Below are 18,254 nucleotides of genomic sequence, written 5' to 3' on the forward strand. Positions count from 1 at the left end.
ATCCCCATTGCTGTCATGTGACCACACAGACCTCTGACAGCAGCCCTGCTTCTCTATTCTAGCCTGTTGAACTATGCTACTGCATTCTGGTCATCTACAAATATTTATATTTGGGATGTGGAACCAAATCTGCAGTTCAATGTTTTCTGATGGGAAAATTTGCTTTGGTTTAAGAAGAGTGATTTGGATTACAAGCACGGTCCCAGAATTATGCTCTTAACCCAAGGCACCTCTGGATAGATAGGATGCAGAGAAATCTCAGCCGATCACATGACCCATGCTAAGCTCTCCGCTCCAGAATACTACAAGTAATGCACTATACTACTGCACATAGGAACACTGTTTAATATATTGTTTTATAGAATTCACCCAGAAACCCCCTTTCATTTAGTATGCTGATTTCCTAATCACTAACAAGCTATTCAGCTAAGTCTGGTAATGAGAAGCAAACCTGAGCAAATCTAGGAGCCAAGGATATCATGGCATGAAATCTCAATTAGCATGAAACAAGTTGTACATGTGGAGATAGGAGACGTTCGCTCGAGCGGCATGAAATTGAGGCCTTTTAGCAGCAACTTTTGAAATCTTGAAAACTTCGCTCATTAAAGAGTGAAACAGAAATGGTTGCTAAGAAATCTAATAGAGATCGAAAAAAGTTCATTAACCACGGCGCTCAAATGTTAAAAGGCACAACGTGGAGCAAGTAAGCATCTGATGGCTGGGGTAATCTGTGCCCATAGTAATGATGATATGTACCAGACATTTTATATCACCAAGTATGCGGGTGAGAACCGGACCATATTCTGGGCTAATTGTTACTTTTTTTGTTGTTTATTTAGGCATGGAGTCTAATAGATGTAGAGAAGTCTTCTTTTGATACACAGTGGCACATATGGCACTAATTTTATAGACTTTAACTAATAGAAAAGGGACAATTAAAGTTTGTCAAATCTTTAACGTTTCAAAAGTCTATGCCTCTAGTGTTTGGCTAGGTTCACACTACGTAAAACCGGCGGTCGTCTTTTATAACAACTGCCGCCACTGGACATATACCATCCGTTATTTAAAAAATAACGGACATTGTTATGAAAGACGTCTGTCATTTTTACGTAGTGCGAACTTAACCTTAGGGTGATAAACTTTATTTCTATTGAATTGGCATGCAGGCGCATCCGAATTCACCATTGCACACAATGGAAAGTGCAGCCGGAGCCTCACTCTCCATTGTGTGAACTATTAGGGTTGTGCGTCCGATATTCAGTGAATAGCAACCGCACAAAACTGACATGTCAGTGACATGTCATGTCAGTTTTTCGTTGAGGCCACTAGGGATACCAGACGGAGCGTATACTATGTGTATACACTTCGGACGTGATTCCAAAGACTTTAGCACAATGTACATTTTCTATTAATCACGGCCGTTGTTGCAAATCGGCAACAATGGCCGTGATTAATTGAACATTTACGCTGCGTACCTGTGACAAAATTTTGTTTTAAAGAAATCAACAGTGGTTGTGATCTCAGCAGTTTTGCAAGATACTCAGTTTATTCTTTTCCTATGTTTAAATCATCGTTATACGTATAGCCATCTTTCTGTAACAGATGTTACAGAAAATGTGGTGCTGTGTGACAGGATAGCTGACTGTACAATGCAAACACACCCAGGAATCTCTGCTACTGAATGTGGATGTGCAGCAGCTGTACACATGCGCAGTGAAGGGAGATAATGTTGATTTAAACATAGAAAACAAAAAACAAAACAAACAAAAAAAGAGTATATTGCAAAACTGCTTGTGATCACAATCTCTGTTTATTTCTTTAAAAAAACAAATCAGACAGTGCCTCTTTAAGGTGAGAAGGATACAATTTCATTTTCTCTCTTCTCATGTAAAGAGGCAGAACAATGTTAGGCCCAGTTCACACAATGTAGTTTTGTAATTACTAACGGACGTTGTTGCAGATTGCAAAACTGACCGCTATTTATTGAAAAAATACATTGCACTGTTTTCTTTGGAATCCCGGCCAGAGTGTATACACTCTGTATACACTCTGTCCGGGATTCCATGCAGCCACACAGAAAACTGACGTGTCAGTTTTGAGCGGCCGCTATTCATTGAATAGCAGCCGCACAAGACTGACAGAGCAGACAATGTAAAGTGCAGCTCCGGCCTCAATTTACATTGTGTGCAATGGTGAATTGGGATGCAGACACACCCGAATGTGCACGCATCCCAATTCAACAGAAATAAAGTTCATCCAGCCGGTACTGCAGTACCGTCCGGGATAAACTTCACTGACACCAACTGGGTCACAGAACGGCTGATGTCTTACTGTGTGTGTGTAAACCTGGCCTTAGGCTGCATTCATACATCTGGTGTTCTGTCCATGAAACATTGACAACACGGACGCTGAATGCAAATCCTTGTCTGTTTGCCGGACAGCATGATGTAGACGGCATGATGTTTGAATTGCTGCGGCACTGTAATTTCTATGGCCCCATACACACATCCACATGGGGCTGGGATCTGTTCAGGAAAAGAATACTAGCAAGCATGGATGCCCTATAGACAATAAAGGGGTCTGTGCCAGTCCGGATGGATTGTTGACAACTGTGGGTGCACATCCATTGTGCTGTCCATAGCTGAGGTCACGCTACTGATGTGTGAATATGGCCTTAGGCTATGTTCACACTGCGTATCTTTTCGGCCGTAGTGCGAACCGCGAATATACGCACGTAGTTTTGAGGTTGATGCGTTCGCTTGAAAGTATACGATATACGGCCGCACAATGCACACTACGTATGGGCTTACGGCCGGATCGTATACGGCACCGTGAAAAATGAACAAGACCATTGTTTGAGGATGGAAATGTTCCAACTCACGGCCGTGGATTTCCATGCGATCCCTTACGGAGTACTTATTTCAGCCAAATTGAACGTGATTTTTAGATCCAAAAGATTCTGTGTGTTTTATTGGGCTGGGTGAAGATTTCCAAGTAATTGACCTGTTTCAGATCGCTTCGAAACAAGCTAGGGAAGCATAACTCTACTACGGCCGTACTTTCAGCCGCACATGTACTGCTGCATACGAACTACGGCTGGACTCATACGTAGTGTGAACATAGCCTTACTGTTATTAAGACATCAAATAGATTTGTAATTTGCAGACCCCATTGTCTTTGTTTAACATTTATACAGTATCCCTTACTGATATCCTTCAAAAACAGCTCCATGCCTTTAGGAATAGACACAGATCTTCATTTCTCCGCGGAGCCATATATTTTTATTGCCGTAAAAAAACCTTCCTTAAAAGAATGGTGTGAAACCTATAACTTGTAGCAGGACAGACCACAGACATCCATTGCTATGTCTAAGTAACGGAAGACTGCTAAAGTAGAAGTCAGAACTTTTTTATTCGGTTTCTTTGCCTCCAGGCAGAACTTAATTCTAAAAATCCATAGGATTTCTGTACAGAGAACAATGTAAACATATTTCATCCATTAAACCATAATAACAGTAGGCGTCTGTGATACTTATTATACCCGGTATATGAATGACAGGGATTCCTCACATCTTGATGGCAGATACTAACGTTGGTACAAAGGCAGGAGAAGAGATGTTTCCCATTGTGCTGCATGGCTTAGTTTTATGTGTCTGCTCTATTGTCTTTTCCAAGAAAGACAAAACCACAATTACATTTAGGGAGTTCTTGTCTCTGGATTCCTTCTAATTATGCACAGGATGTGTGCATTGTCTTGTGTGGAGTTTCTCGACATCTCCATCCTTGAAGTGTTTTCAGTATCTTAATGAAATCGCTGTGTAAGGTCCCTGTGCTGTTTGAAGTGAATAGCAGCTATAAAATTGAAGCCCATTTGAAAATAATTCTCAGATTCTAACCGTTCGCTTTATGACTATAGGGGGGGGGGGGGGGGGAATCTAAAGTAAACCATGCTGAGAGAAGCAATGGGCAAAAAGAAAAGTCTTTTCACATTCTCATCCGGCCTGTGTATGCAAAAATACAGCCTTTTGGCGAGCCTGAAGAGGCAGCCCATGGCGGTCACCAATTGATTATCCATTTCATACAGTTTTTATTGGGAACAATTTGTTCCTTTCAAATTTTTACAAATCTTTTATATATAGTTAAGGGTCCACTCAGGTATCAATTATTAAGACCATGACTAATCCGAAACTCTAGTGTTCCAAAACAACCCTTGACATTTACTATTTTAAGATTTGCACCTCGTAATAAAATGTCAACTAAACAAGTCCAACCTGCTTCCTACAGAGAAGATTGGTACGTTCAGATGTTTGGTACTGGGCTCTAGATGGGACATGCAGCTTGTGTCCTGAATGGCTAATCTAACCCAGGGGAATACAGTACATAGAACTGGGAGCACATTGGTTATACTGACCATTTGGGTTAATACATTGTGGGGGTAATAATTATATAATATTATATATTAAAGGGGTATTCTCATCTCAGTATTCCCAATAGTTATCTATATCTATTTACAGGATAGAAGATAACTTAAAGGGGTTATCCAGCGTAAATCTTTTTTTTTTCTCAAATCAACTGGTTTCATAAAGTTACATAGATTTGTAATTTACTTCTATTTAAAACAACTTAAGTCTTCCCATACATAGCTGCAGTATTACCTGCAGGAAGTGGTGTATTCTTTCCAGTCGGACACAGTGCTCTCTGCTGCCACCGCTGTCCGAGACAGGAACTGTCCAGAGCAGGAAAGGTTTTCTATGGGGATTCGCTGCAGCTCTGGACAGTTCCTGTTTCGGACAGAGATGTCAGGAGAGAGCACTGTGTCAGACTGGAAAGAATACACCACTTCCTGCAGGACAAACAGCAGCTGATAAGTATGTGAAGACTCAGATTTTTAAATAGAAGTGCATTACAAATCTATATAACTTTCTGAAACCAGTTGATTTAAAAGAGAAGGATTTTCACTGGATAACCCCTTTAAGGTGGGGACTGGAATTCTGTGACCCTGACTGATCCTGAGAACAAAGGGAAATGCACCCTGGAATGAGTTGAGTGCACTGTTCATTTTCTATGGGGCTTCTCTATGAGTGCTAAATGAAAATTGAGAGCTGTCAATGTGATTCACTAATTCCAGGGTGCATTTTCAATGTTCAGTGTCCAGAGTTCAATGAGCTTGGTATTCTGTATCCTGTGGACAATTGACAATAATTTAAGATGGGAATAGCCCTTTGATATTGATACAATAATTAAATAGGAAATAAGTCCCCCCCCCCAAAAAAAAAAATTGACCAATAGGAAAATGTACAGTATAAAACTATAAAATCGGTATTCATGGTGAATTATGGATTGTACACCGACACAGTCCCAGAGCCTTATTGACACCAGTAGGTGGAGATCGCCAAGTTGGCAATTTATTCGTTAAAACGAATGTACCAGCAGGTACATCGATTTAAGATTTATATATCAATTGACCGGTCACCGGCCCGGCCTGAAGCACTGGAGGTTAGTCTGCCCGCCCCCAGTGTGACGTTCTGCCCTCCCCTTTATGACACGGCTCCATTAGAATCAATGGAAATGAAACACAGAGGGGAGGGCCGATCATCACACTGGGTCCTCCTAGGAGACTTATATATGCAATCATTAGATTCCCAAATAAGATCACATTGATGCGGCCCCACACACGTTAAAACCTCTTCACAGCAGGTACATAATAATATGAGTTTTTTTTTTTTTTTGTGAGACCACTTTTCCTTTTTATTGCTACCATTTTGGGATTTGTATAACTTATTGATTAACCTTTATTAACCCTTTTTTGGAAGGATAATGGAAAAAATTTAATTTACCTTTACTCTTTTTGGAAGGACTGGACCACCAGAACCTGTTACATGCCACTGTCATGATTTGACAGTGGCGTATAACAGGTTAAACTACCCTCCGCTCTGAATAGTTATTGTGGGAGATCAGCGGTCATACTGACAGCTGATGCCCGTGATGCTTATTTTGACTTATGTTCATACTCTGTAAAAGTACGGCCTTTGTTGCTATCGGCAACAACGGCCATACTTTGTATGGGTAAACACGCCACATGTTCTTTTATGGGATCCGGCCGGAGCGTATATACACATCGTATACGATCTGGCCGGGATCCCTCGTGGCGCCGCAAACAACTGACATGTCAGTTTACTAAATTGCGGCCGTAGAAACCCATGCCAGTTCACAAAATCAAGCGAGTGGCTCCGGCTGCTTGCTTCATTATGTGCTGTGAGGAGTTCTGATGCGGGCACGCACAGATGCGCCCGCATCAGAACACTGCGGCCAGAAATTACCCTTGCAAAGACCGTCCGTTCTGTGACCCGGCCGGGTCACGGAACGGCCAGTCTCTTACGCTGTGTGAACATGGCCTTAAACTGTACAGTATGTACCGGCTTGGACTCAACCATTGTCCCAGTCTTGCACAAAAGTATTGTCATACAAATGAAGGACTAGAAAACACATCTATAGCATAATAGGTATAAATCAGATGGGTTGCGGGAAAGTCATGAGGATGGTTGTTTCTCCAAATCCACTAATGACAGGATCTCAGCCTTTATGAGACCCCCGAGGATTTGTGAATTTGTTGCCTCAGCTGTGCATCGTCTACATATTATTTAGCAAACACAATGTGCCCAATTTATAAATGTCATTACATCAGCAGATTGCTATTAAACTCATATTTCCATTGTTATTATTTGGAATGACATTTTTGTATTGTTTTTCTGTGTTTTTTTCTTTAGCTTTTACAAATACAATTTGATGAATTTTATTGTATTTCTTCTTATTAAAATAATTATTAAAATCAACAAAGTCAGAGGTGAACCAGGGATTTGTGTCACCTCAGGCAAAACTCCTTCCCCACAAGGCAATATAGACAGTCCCTATATGCTGATATGCAGGAGATGAGCAGTTCAGTGATTATATTTTGTTATTTCAAAAAATCCCCCCCCCACCACCCATCCTTTCTTCCCAAGTGTTTCATACCAGTGAAAGGGAGTGTATCATCTTTTTTACACGAAACATGTTTTTTTAAAAGAATTTTTGGTGATGATATATTTTAAAAGAGACCTGAAATCCTTCACTTTCATGACCAGTAAAAAAAAGTAAACTTTTTTGTAGCTCTAATGATCACAGCCAGAATTACAATGAAAAAGGGCCAAATAATATATGCACCTGAGGAAGAGGCTGGTCCAGCCTGGAAACACGTGCTTTACCCTATTATGTATTTTATTATTTTACTAATTAAAATGTTATATTCTATATTATCTGGCCCTTGTGATGGATGATCTGTGCCTACTCACCTGTGTTTGGATTAAGTTGATTGGAGGTGTGGTTGCTGTTAGGGCCCTATTACACCAAAAGATGTCTGACAGATTATCTGACAGATTTTTTCAGCCAAAGCTAGGAACAGTTTGTAAACAGAGGGCATGTGATAAAGGAAAGACTGAAATTTCCCCTCTCTCAGATAATCTGTCAGACATCTTTTGGTGAAGAAGGGCCCTTACTCCCCATCGTGGGTTCACAGGAGGGCTGCAGTCCCATAGTTCACACTGAGGAAATCAGGCGGAGATCTGAGTGGAATCCCCGCACAGACTCCGCTTGGAATCCTGCCTGCCTCACTCAATGTTATGTATAGAGCACCTCCGCTCTCTGCAACTCTCCACTCAAAGAATTGACTGGTCACTTTCCCCTGTTTTCCTCAGTGTGAATGTACCTAATGTATCTAACTTCTGTTTGTGTTTCTCTACTTTATACTTCTACACCATGGAACGCTGTCTTTGCTTGTTCCTTAGTACAATGAAAAGTGACACTAATATAGATAAGACTGGCTTAGGTCAATCACTGTAGGTGATGCCCACAGCTCTCATCCTCTCTCTATCCATTCAGTGACCTTTGCACAGCATGCCTAGAAAGCTCTCACATAGACGGCAATAGCTCCAGCCTGTTGTGTCCTTTGTCCATGTAACTTCTTCTTAGGCTAGATTCACACAGGACAGATCCACAGGGCATTTTACACTGCAAATTTGCAGCAAAGTCCACTGTGGATCCTATGCCGATGACTTTCCATGACCCGCTTCGCATTCTGGCTTGCTTCGTGGGCTCCCGACGTCTTCATGCCCTGCTCAGCCAATCAGTGGCAGCCACTGATTGGCTAAGCGGGACATCCAGCCGAGAACCCCCGAAGCAAGCTGGAGCATGGAGCAGGTAATGTATGCTCCGGCCGGCAGGGGGTTAATGGCGCTGTCATGTACATGTGCAGCTTATGCCCTATTTCAACGTTCTGGTTTTGCATTCTTTCTCAGGATATTGGACATACACTAATTGCTTTAAAGCAATTGGACACATAGACAAGTTTTGCTTTTTTCTTTGCAACAACAATCCATATAATTCTCACACAAGATAATGAAACATAATCACCCAGTGAAGCGACAAGCCGGAGCTTCTGTGTGACACCACCAGTCCATAGTCACCCACACTAGGAGGGAAGCGGGTGGTGAGGTATGTCCTCCTTCCTAGTGCCGGATCTCTGTGTTGTTCCAAGCAAATACGTACAATAATATATGCAAAGGAAAAAGCATAATGTTTCTCTCTCAGTCTAATTGCCTTATATTGACTGATTGATGGGGTATGGCAAACCCTACTGAGACACGTTCACCCAGTGAGGATATCATTGAGGGTCAGTTGTTTTGTACAGTATATATACTGCATCTCCCATTTTACTTATGCTCTGAGTCATTCTACGATGTTACGATGTTTAAACATTTTGCTACTGTATTCAGTGGACTGGAAACATGTTTTGAACATTTTGTCTTAGTACTTGGATTAATCCTATATGATAGTGCTGTGTTTATGATAATGAATGTTTTTTTTTTTTTCTTCTATACTTCTACTTACTGCAGTTTATCTGTCTATATAGTAGGATTTAGCTTCTGGTAGCTATAGTAACCTTTAAGATAGAAAAAGTGTAGGAGTCCATCATTCAGCCCCCAGCCAGGACAATTTCGAAGGAATTTTAAACCATTAAAGGCCTTAAGGTCCCCGTACAATTTAGACTATTGTCGGCTGAAGCCGCCACTCACAACAGATTCATCCATTAACCTATCTTCACATTGAGTAAAAGTGGCGAGAGCGACGGAAGCAGAGGCAAGCAAGCCCTCCCATAGAGACACTGTAGGACACTGAGTGTTCTGACGCTGAATTCCACCACTTTTACGCAGTGTGAACATACCCTAAGGGCCCTATTCCCCGGGCTGAGCAACGATGTAAACGAGCGCCGATCTGCTAGATCGGCGCTCGTTTACTGGGCCTATTCCACGGCCCCGATGATCGTGAAACAAAGGGCTGCAAGGACATCGTTACCGATGTCCTTGCAGCCCTTGTTTCATACATTACCTGTCTGGGCTGCAGGTCTTCTTCTCCCGGTCCCGCGCGGCAGCATCGGCTTCAGAGCAGAGCTGTCTGAACTGACAGACCACTCAGCCAATCACTGGCAGCGGCGTTTCCGGCCAGTGATTGGCTGAGCGGTCTGTCAGTTCAGACAGCCCAGCTCTGAAGCCGATGCTGCTGCGCGGGACCGGGAGAAGAAGACCTGCAGCCTGGACAGGTAATGTATGGTTCTGCTGAAATCGTCGGTCGTCGCCGCGCTCCGCTATTCAACCGTAGCGATGCGCTGGTGGAGATCGACGATTTTAGGTCTGAACCTAAATGAACGATCAGCCGATGACACGATCATCGGCTGCTCGTTCTCTCATTCCACGGAATGGGGCCGATTATCGCTCCTGTGGAATAGGGCCCTTAGTCTACTATGTGTGGGGCCGCCTGGAACCACTGCCAACAGATGATTTCGATGGCAATAGGGGTCAGCCATGATAGAAATTCGCTCCGGCATACCCCTTTTTATAGAGCATACAGGAGCAGTCGCACGTTCCGGATGTTCCTGTGTGTAGGGAGGATGGGTGGTGGGCGGGAGGTATAATTGATGGCCAAACCATTGTTCTTGGCTATTAATTATTAAAGGTGTGTGGGGCTTATGGCACACATTATATATGGCGCACCTGATATATACTGTTTCAGTAGCCCAGTAAAAGGCACGTGATACATATTGTTCCAGTAGCCCAGAAAAAGGCACATCATACATACTGTTCCAGTAACGTTCATACAGCATTACGCGTGAATAACATGACGCTCTGCGGACACACATTGGGATCATGAATGTAACTCTACGCAAGAAATACGAACGAAATGTGTGAACATTGCCATAAATGTTCGTAACGCGTTCGCAAATATTTTTCCTTCGCAACTGCAGAGAGTGGCATTATACTGCGATTTTGGGGTGTTGGGTGCAACCAGGCATGCTCCCCCTAATGTCCCAGTGTCATTCTGGAGGTGTTTGCATCGTTTAGGGAGATTTCATGGGGGACTTGGTGACCTCCAAGTGGTCGAATTTTGATTTCCAAGTGCCGCAAATTTTTTTCCCATAGACTATAATGGGATCGAATACTCATTCGAATAGTCGAATATCGATGCTTATTCGATTCGAATTCTCGAAAGTCGAATATTTCACCATCTCTAGTAAGTATAGTGGTACCTCCTTGCCGGTCACTGCTGTCCACTCTCGTTCTGTTCTGCACCTCCGTAGCCTAAGAAACCCTGTACTTCCTCAGCCTCACTATATTTTCACAGGACCATGAGAAGGATGCTTCCTATTTTTTGTAATTTAGAACCTTAATTGAAACACAGTGTCCAATGAGGCATAGCTTAGTGAAAGAAAAGAGACACAAAGGCACTTTATAGAGTCCCATCTGTATAAAAGATAGCCGCCAGTGGTGAGTCTGCCGTTATGCTGCACATAGTGGGCACAACAACCATATAAGCATGGGTGCGCGGAGGGTTTGCAAATTACTGTATGACATTTTCTTAATAACAGGGAAACACATTGCACAAATAACAGGGACAGATGGTTTTGAGACAATGGGAGCATACAGTGCTTGAAAAAAAACACACACACAAGGTGCCAAAACGATTTCGCTACGAGCGGAGCTGACATTTTGAAAATATGTTTATGGAATATTTACTCCATCATTTTTATATATTTAGTTTAGTGTTATTAAAATGATTCTGTCAACTAAACGTAACGCAGTAAAATCACACGAGGCTCTGGTTCAACTGTGGCGAATTGGTTGCAGACATTTCTGAAACCGAAAATCAGTTCTATAAATCTTAATGCAAACCTCATTCAGAAAAATATCAATGAATTCTGAGGCTATGATCACAAAACGTACAATACTGCAAACCTACAGCCGTCTTTTTAGTAAAATAATGTGCTCTGTTGAAGTCGATCGGAGATTGGCCGTAACTGATTACAGGTGTCCAAATAATGAACATGCTTGTAATGATTAGAGTTGTGGATTCACTGGACCACCGCTAGCAGTGGTGTAAGCCTTACCAGGAAACAGAGTCTAAGGGGCCGCTGGTCTTTGCCGGAGCCCGCAGCAAGGCAGGCGACCCCCAGGTCGCTTCCCCAGGTCTGGCTTGCTAGCGCTGGTGGGTGAGGTGCAGCAGGAGGCAACATAGACAGGTCAACAGGCAGCAACACAGCTAACACGGGAGGACTCACAGGCAGGAACCACGGTGCAGGAGTCACGGGCAGGAATCCGGGCAACAGAGCTTGGACAGTAACACTTAGGCTATCTTTGGAGAGGTTCCAACAAGGTAGCCAGGAGCGAAGAGAAGTGAGGCGACCTGAGCGGCCGAAGGAATGGTGGCAGTGAGTCCCATCACGTAGACTCAGGCGTCCGCAGTAGCATGAAAGCCAGGGGAACGGGTGTGGCAGCCAAGCCACTGCCACAGCCGTGACAATGCTCATCACCACCTGCTTTTGCAAAATACAGCCATTTTTTCCTCAGTTCACAAATTGTTTTATTATCATTCAAAATGACGGTCGTATTTATCTTTTATTTTACTGTTTGTGACCATACCCTTATAGTGACAAATCCACCTCTGAACCCAGTTTCTTACCAAAAATTGAGCAGCTGATCTTGAGTAATAACTGATCAATTGCAAAACCATACTAGGTTGTTATGTATGAATTAAATCCTCATAATATATGTTTAATTTTATATAATAATAATAAGAATAATAAGAATAATAATACGCTTAGCCTTTCTCTTTAATATCAAATAAAAGTTAGAGGAAAGTAAGTTCCGCGGTGACAGGAGCACGCCGGCTTTCTAGTGACACACACTGTAGATCTTGCTATCCGTCTTTTAGCTCTACAGTTGGGAAATCATTTATCTTAAGTTTCCTTGCCTGCTGAGTGGGTGCAACAGGTGGGATTTACATCCATAAATCTAGGGATCAAGTAGGATTATCACCTTCGCCTTCCAAGGCAGCGTCTAGGAGGGGAGGTTACATAAAGGGACATAAAGCCTTCCGATATATATTAGGGCCAAAGCTCTTGATTGTCATTGGCCATAAATAAAACGCACATTCAGTATTGGATAGAAGTCCAAAGCGTCTACGTGTTTCTACAGAATAGAGAGAAAAATCATTTGTTGGGGATGACCAATAACACATTAGCTGGTTCTGTGCATATTGAATAAAATCTTACAAAAACTTTTATCCTCACAACTTGGACTCCTGCCAAGTGTATTAGGTTCACACATTACAATATTAATATTGCAAAGTCTGTCATAATTAAAATAATTAAAAACACATTAGTTGAGTTTTTCATCTTTATGTTAGTGAATAAATCTTAAAATATTAAAGGGGTATTCTACTCAAACTTTTCATACAGTATGTTGCTGTCTATGATGAGACTAAGGGTCCTATTCCACAGAGCGATAATCGCTCCGTGGAATAGAAAAAAACAATCAACTGATGATCGTGTCATTGGCTGATCGTTTATTTAGGCTCAAACCTAAAATCATCGGGCACCGACCGCGCATTGCTGAGTGGAATAGCTTTACCTAAGCATGTTGCAGGTTTTCTCCTGCGCACCTTCTTCCTCCCGGTTCCGCATGCAGCAGCAGCTTTGACGCGGCTGTCTTAGCTGACAGACCGCTCAGCCAATCACTGGCCAGGACTGATGCGGCTAGTGATTGACTGAGCAGTCTGTCAGCTCAGACAGGCTGCACCGAAGCTGCTGCTGCTCACGGGATTGGGAGGAGGAGGGAGCGCAGTAGAAGCCCTGCAACATACTTAGGTAAAGTGTTGTGTTTAAACAAGGGCTGCAAAGACATCAGTAACGATGTCCCTGCAGCCCTCGCTAAACAATTATCGTCCCAGTAAACGGGCCCAGTAATCCAGCGCCGATCTAGCAGATCGGCGCTCATTTACTTTATTGATCGCGCCCCCATCGGCCTGTGGAATAGGACGCTCACAATTCCTTCCATACTTCCTTAACAATTTCCTATTATCTATTCAGTCTCCTTCCTCCAGTTTCTGAGACAGCTGATGTAAACAAGTCCCTGGCAGGTTTTACCTGTAACTTTGTAGCTTCTTTTTAATGCTGGGAGGGTTAATCTGGGTGGGTTAATCTGAGGTCAAGTTGCTGATGAACTCACTGTGATTATCTCTCCCAATATTACAAAGTTGCAGATAGCGACTTGTTTAAAGGGCTTTAGTTTTCCCTACATTTGATGACATTTTCAGGATATCCATTGGGAACATTTCAATAGGGAATAAATGGACCAAACTTTGGAAATGTGTTCAATTGCAAATTCAACTTAATCCACCATATATAACACCCAGAAACTAAAAACGAGGTGTGAACAGAGTCTGACAAAGCAATACGCTGAGCTGTGAAGAATAATGCTGACAGGTAAAGGTATCCCTCTAGTTTCAGAAATAATACAAAATACATATTTACAGATTAGCATTTACACAATGCAATTTACCCTTTAAGAACAAACGAACAAAGATGCCTTGAAATATTGATTCAGGAATTCTATTATTAGTCCTCATCAGCCGGCTTTTCACAATCCCGAAATAAGTAGGGATGTAAACAAAAGGATTGATCATTATCTCAGGGGGACCGATGGAAATCACTCTGATTAGCGCATTTGTTGACTACAAAGGAGATTATTAGACCCACGGTAGAAAAGAGGCCGAATTTACCTCACATCCCAGATCTTCCCTGCACCGGTTAACTGATAACATAAGAAAAGTTTGTAGCTCTGCATGCGGCTGATGTAAGATCGGCCTATTAATTGTTAAACTTTTATCAATGCAAATATAATATCTTTAAGCAGCTGGTGATCGATAAACCGTTATTAAAACTATAGTCAGGATAATACTTCTTGAAACGCGTCTGCCTCGCAGCTTGAGTCGTAAAATAAGCGATTTCCCCCATGAGAACCAAAGACGAGACCAGACGGTGACTGCAGACTGCAGACGGGCTCTAATTTGATTTGCTTGCATCTGATCAATATTTTTACATTTCATTCAATCTATACAGATTTCAGTAGCTTGTCTGATAGCAACCTATATGAATGGCCAAGGCCAAGTGGGTTCCGTGAAGTCTCTCAGAACTCTGAGGGCATTGAGGCCTCTACGAGCCTTGTCCAGATTTGAAGGCATGAGGGTAAGGGTAACATTCAACCAAAGTTCTATGCATGGTTCTAATCACTGTTACTTTTACAGGAAAATAACTTTTTTTTCCCTCTTTTCTCCTTGTGGTTAAGAAACTGCAGTATGAGTAGTGATGCAGAACCCACTTCAATGTCTATAGATGAAGACGTGTAATTCTAATTATTGCGTTCACTCGGGGCCATTCTCGTAGACCAGGGATGGGGATACTTCAGCCCTCCAGCTGTTACAAAATTACAATTCCCATCATGATGGGAGTTGAAGTTTTGCAACAGCTGGAGGGCCGAAGGTTCCCCACCCCTTTCGTAGACTCATGATCATTACCAAACTAGAAGTACATTGAAAAGGTTCCGGATCTCTATAAACTGCTGTTTTTTTCCCGATGCTTAACAACATTTGATTTTTGTAGGTCCAAGGTTCCTCTTCTCCAGCAGTAAAGTAACTAAGGAGATGACCAACGTGAGCTAACAGCTTGGATTCTGCTTTGTGTCTCCATTCAGGTGTCTTTAATAAGCCTCATAGCAACTGCACTGGGATTCTCCGAATTTGGTCCTATTAAATCTCTTAGGACCCTCAGAGCTTTGAGACCATTAAGGGCTTTATCACGGTTTGAAGGGATGAGGGTAAGATAATAACAGCAATCTGGGGTCCCTTTGAACTAAAAGCATGTCAAGGACCCCATTTTATTTAAAGTTTTTCTTTTTGTGAGTAGATCTGTATACAATAATGGCTTGAACCATTTGGTATACAGTAGTTTCTTCTAATTTGATACATTTGTTTCATCTCTGTATGGGGATTATGAGATCAGTAATGGGGGAAGAAAAATTCCACTACAAAGAATGAAACAAATAGCGAAAAGATTTCAGATGAGGGTGCATCATCGGCCAAACAATGCAATGAGTTACTGGCAATGGAACTTAAAATTTTGAAACCCATTTTTAAAATTTCCGGAGCATTTAATCAATTGTTTTAAGTTCTAAATCCATAAATACATTCATTGCAAATACTTTCTTCTGAAATACTTCTTTTTTCTTTTTGCAAGCATGCCAATTCTGATTTCTGATCTGCATGTCCATCTTGATTAATCATTTCGGTTTGCCAGATTGTTGCTTTTTTTCTCACATGGAAAAATCACTCACTTGCATGCCATTTCCATGTTAACATCCTAGTCAAAATGCTCTTTACAAAACACGTCTGTTTCAGTTTATGGAAATATCTAAATTACCAATCGTAAGTCTCACTTAGCTATTCATCTCTACCTGTCCAACAGAAAACGATAAGCGTCAAGTCAGTTTTTGTGTTTATTTTATGTTTTTTCTTGAATGGCCACATAAATCTCAGGAATATTTCAAATATTGTTATATATCGGGCTTGATAAAAATTAGAAAATAGGATATGCTTTGTCTATGTCCCAGGGTCATGTCTTGTCTCTGGACATATGTGAACCCACTCTTGGTTTAATGGGTGTTGAGCTGCAGTAACCAATCTTGGCCACTACACAATGGATGGAGCTGTCTGCTTCCAGTTCTGCATGGCTGTGGCAAGTGGCTGTTTATTGGGGTTTCACCATCGGGGCCCCACCTAACATATAGCTGGGATGCACTGCAGTGATTTGCTAGCCTTAGCATTAATAATTTAAAAATACAAGCTAAAGGGCAGAAAATAATTCCAGACTCTCAAAGATTATAATTTGCTAACTTTGGTAGACAAGGCCTTCTGCTAGAACTTCCTAATATTTTTTAAGGGTAGGTTCACACATAGCTTTCCTGTGCGGTTTTCTGGCCTCTGAAAAAACGCCAGAAAAGCTGCCAAAGATTTTCTTAGTGTTTTTGAGGTGTGACTGTCTTTTTTTTTTTTTTTTTTTTTTTGCTTTTTGCATTATTAAAATGAACAGAAGGATTCCTTTGAACTCAATGGGAGAAAAGCCACAGTTTGCTCAAATAAACACCATGGTGTGTTTTGTTTTTTGTTTTTTTTGCCATTTTTCAAAAAATGTAAGGCAGCGTGAAATCAGACTAGGACACATACAGTAGTACAAACCTGAGATTTTTTTTACCCCTTTAAAGGAGTTCAATAGCTGCACGATGTTACGGATGTTGCTGTCACATCAGGCCCCTGGTGGACATTACTTGCGAGTGTGGTTTCAAATAGATGCAATGCTCCTGATATGCACCCACCCCCATCATCTCGGAAGGTGTACTTCAACACAATAGTAACTATTAACTATATTTAAAGGGGTTGGCCACTTTATATTAAAATTGTTCAGTATATTAAAATTGTTCAGTATACAGTAATAGTAAGTGTACTCATTGTATATACTGACAGCAGCTCCCTGTGTACCTCATAGAACTAAAATCATACTCCCCCCTCTAGGCTGTGCTGTCCTGCTCTGTGGTGAGTCTGTCTATAAGTTGGCTGACGTGGAGGAGCATGTGACCATGCCCCGCTTCTAGTGGCCACCACTGAGCCTTTATGTGCCTATGGAGCACACTGGGGGTGGGGCATGCTCACATGCTCCTCCATGTCGGCCATCTTATGGACAGACTCACCACAGAGCAGGGCAGCACAGCCTGGAGGACGGTAGTCTGATATTGGCTCTGAGATACACAGGGAGCTGCTGTCAGTAAGTGCAGTGAGCATACTTTGCAGTGAACATACTGCTGTACACTGAACTATTTTAATATAAAGTGGCCAGCCCCTTTAATGTGAACCCCATTTCAAAAGGAATAGCTCTAGTTAAAATTGTCTTCCATATGCTAAGGAGCGATGACATAGATACAGTATATGTAATTTCATATACCATGGCAGTATACTAGAAAAAATATCAACCCTGGTAGCTTACTCTCTACAGTGACCACTGGAAATGTATTGAAAAGAGAGAAAAGCTTAGTGACTGTCGTGCTGACAAATAAGCATTGCTCCAAGCATATGTTAAAAGCCTATTAATGCACTTGGCAGCGTGCCCTGATTCTTCCGCTGCAGTAAACAACAATTAGCAATATTTGTAATTAGCTATTGTTAGAGGGAAGTTTATTTTCTCTAATTTCCTTTCAGTTTGAACATTTTTTGTTCTGCTTAATTTGAATAATGGCACACACACCAGAATGAATAGATCCTCCACAAGTAACAACTAGGCAGCCCTCTGCACACAGTCGTACCAGCTATTGTCTATCTGCCCTGGCCAGCACTAGGATCCTAATGTTGTGATATAATAATTCCTATTTTATTCTAAGCCACAGTGACATGTTTCAAGTAAAATGTGATATTACAATGCATGGCAGGGGAGCTGAATAATTCAAAAATAAGGAAATTCCACTCCAGCTTTATTGCAAAGTACAGATTAATTATTAGTTTCTGGGCCAATTTCTGTAGTCACCCGCAGTGCACAATTGTAACATAAAAAGGACCTATCGGTTCTGAGAAAACACAAGAAGTGACAGTGAATGAAATAATAAGACTTAAAAATAAATACATATCATTAATAAATCCGGTGATTTCCCCAGCATTACATTTTAAGAGAGAGTGAGCATAATCTGTTGATTGTCTTCCTCAGGGGGTCAATGATAATTCCCCCCCACCCCATTATGCTTACACCCCTCAGCTTAGATGCAGGAAGTCTTACAGAGTGGAAACCTCACT

At 41.8% G+C, this 18,254-nt stretch overlaps 1 protein-coding gene across 1 annotated transcript in view; it reads left to right on the plus strand.

The window, feature by feature from the left end:
* LOC138783756 (sodium channel protein type 5 subunit alpha-like) overlaps positions 1 to 18,254 on the plus strand; it is a 317,116-nt gene that overhangs the window by 265,054 nt on the left and 33,808 nt on the right. The window contains exon 21 of the mRNA XM_069958852.1: positions 15,116 to 15,238. Within this exon, the coding sequence (XP_069814953.1) occupies positions 15,116 to 15,238 (123 nt within the window). The remainder of the gene's footprint in view (positions 1 to 15,115; positions 15,239 to 18,254) is intronic.

Source organism: Dendropsophus ebraccatus, chromosome 2 (assembly GCF_027789765.1).
Source record: "Dendropsophus ebraccatus isolate aDenEbr1 chromosome 2, aDenEbr1.pat, whole genome shotgun sequence".
Classification (NCBI taxonomy): Eukaryota; Metazoa; Chordata; class Amphibia; order Anura; family Hylidae; genus Dendropsophus; species Dendropsophus ebraccatus.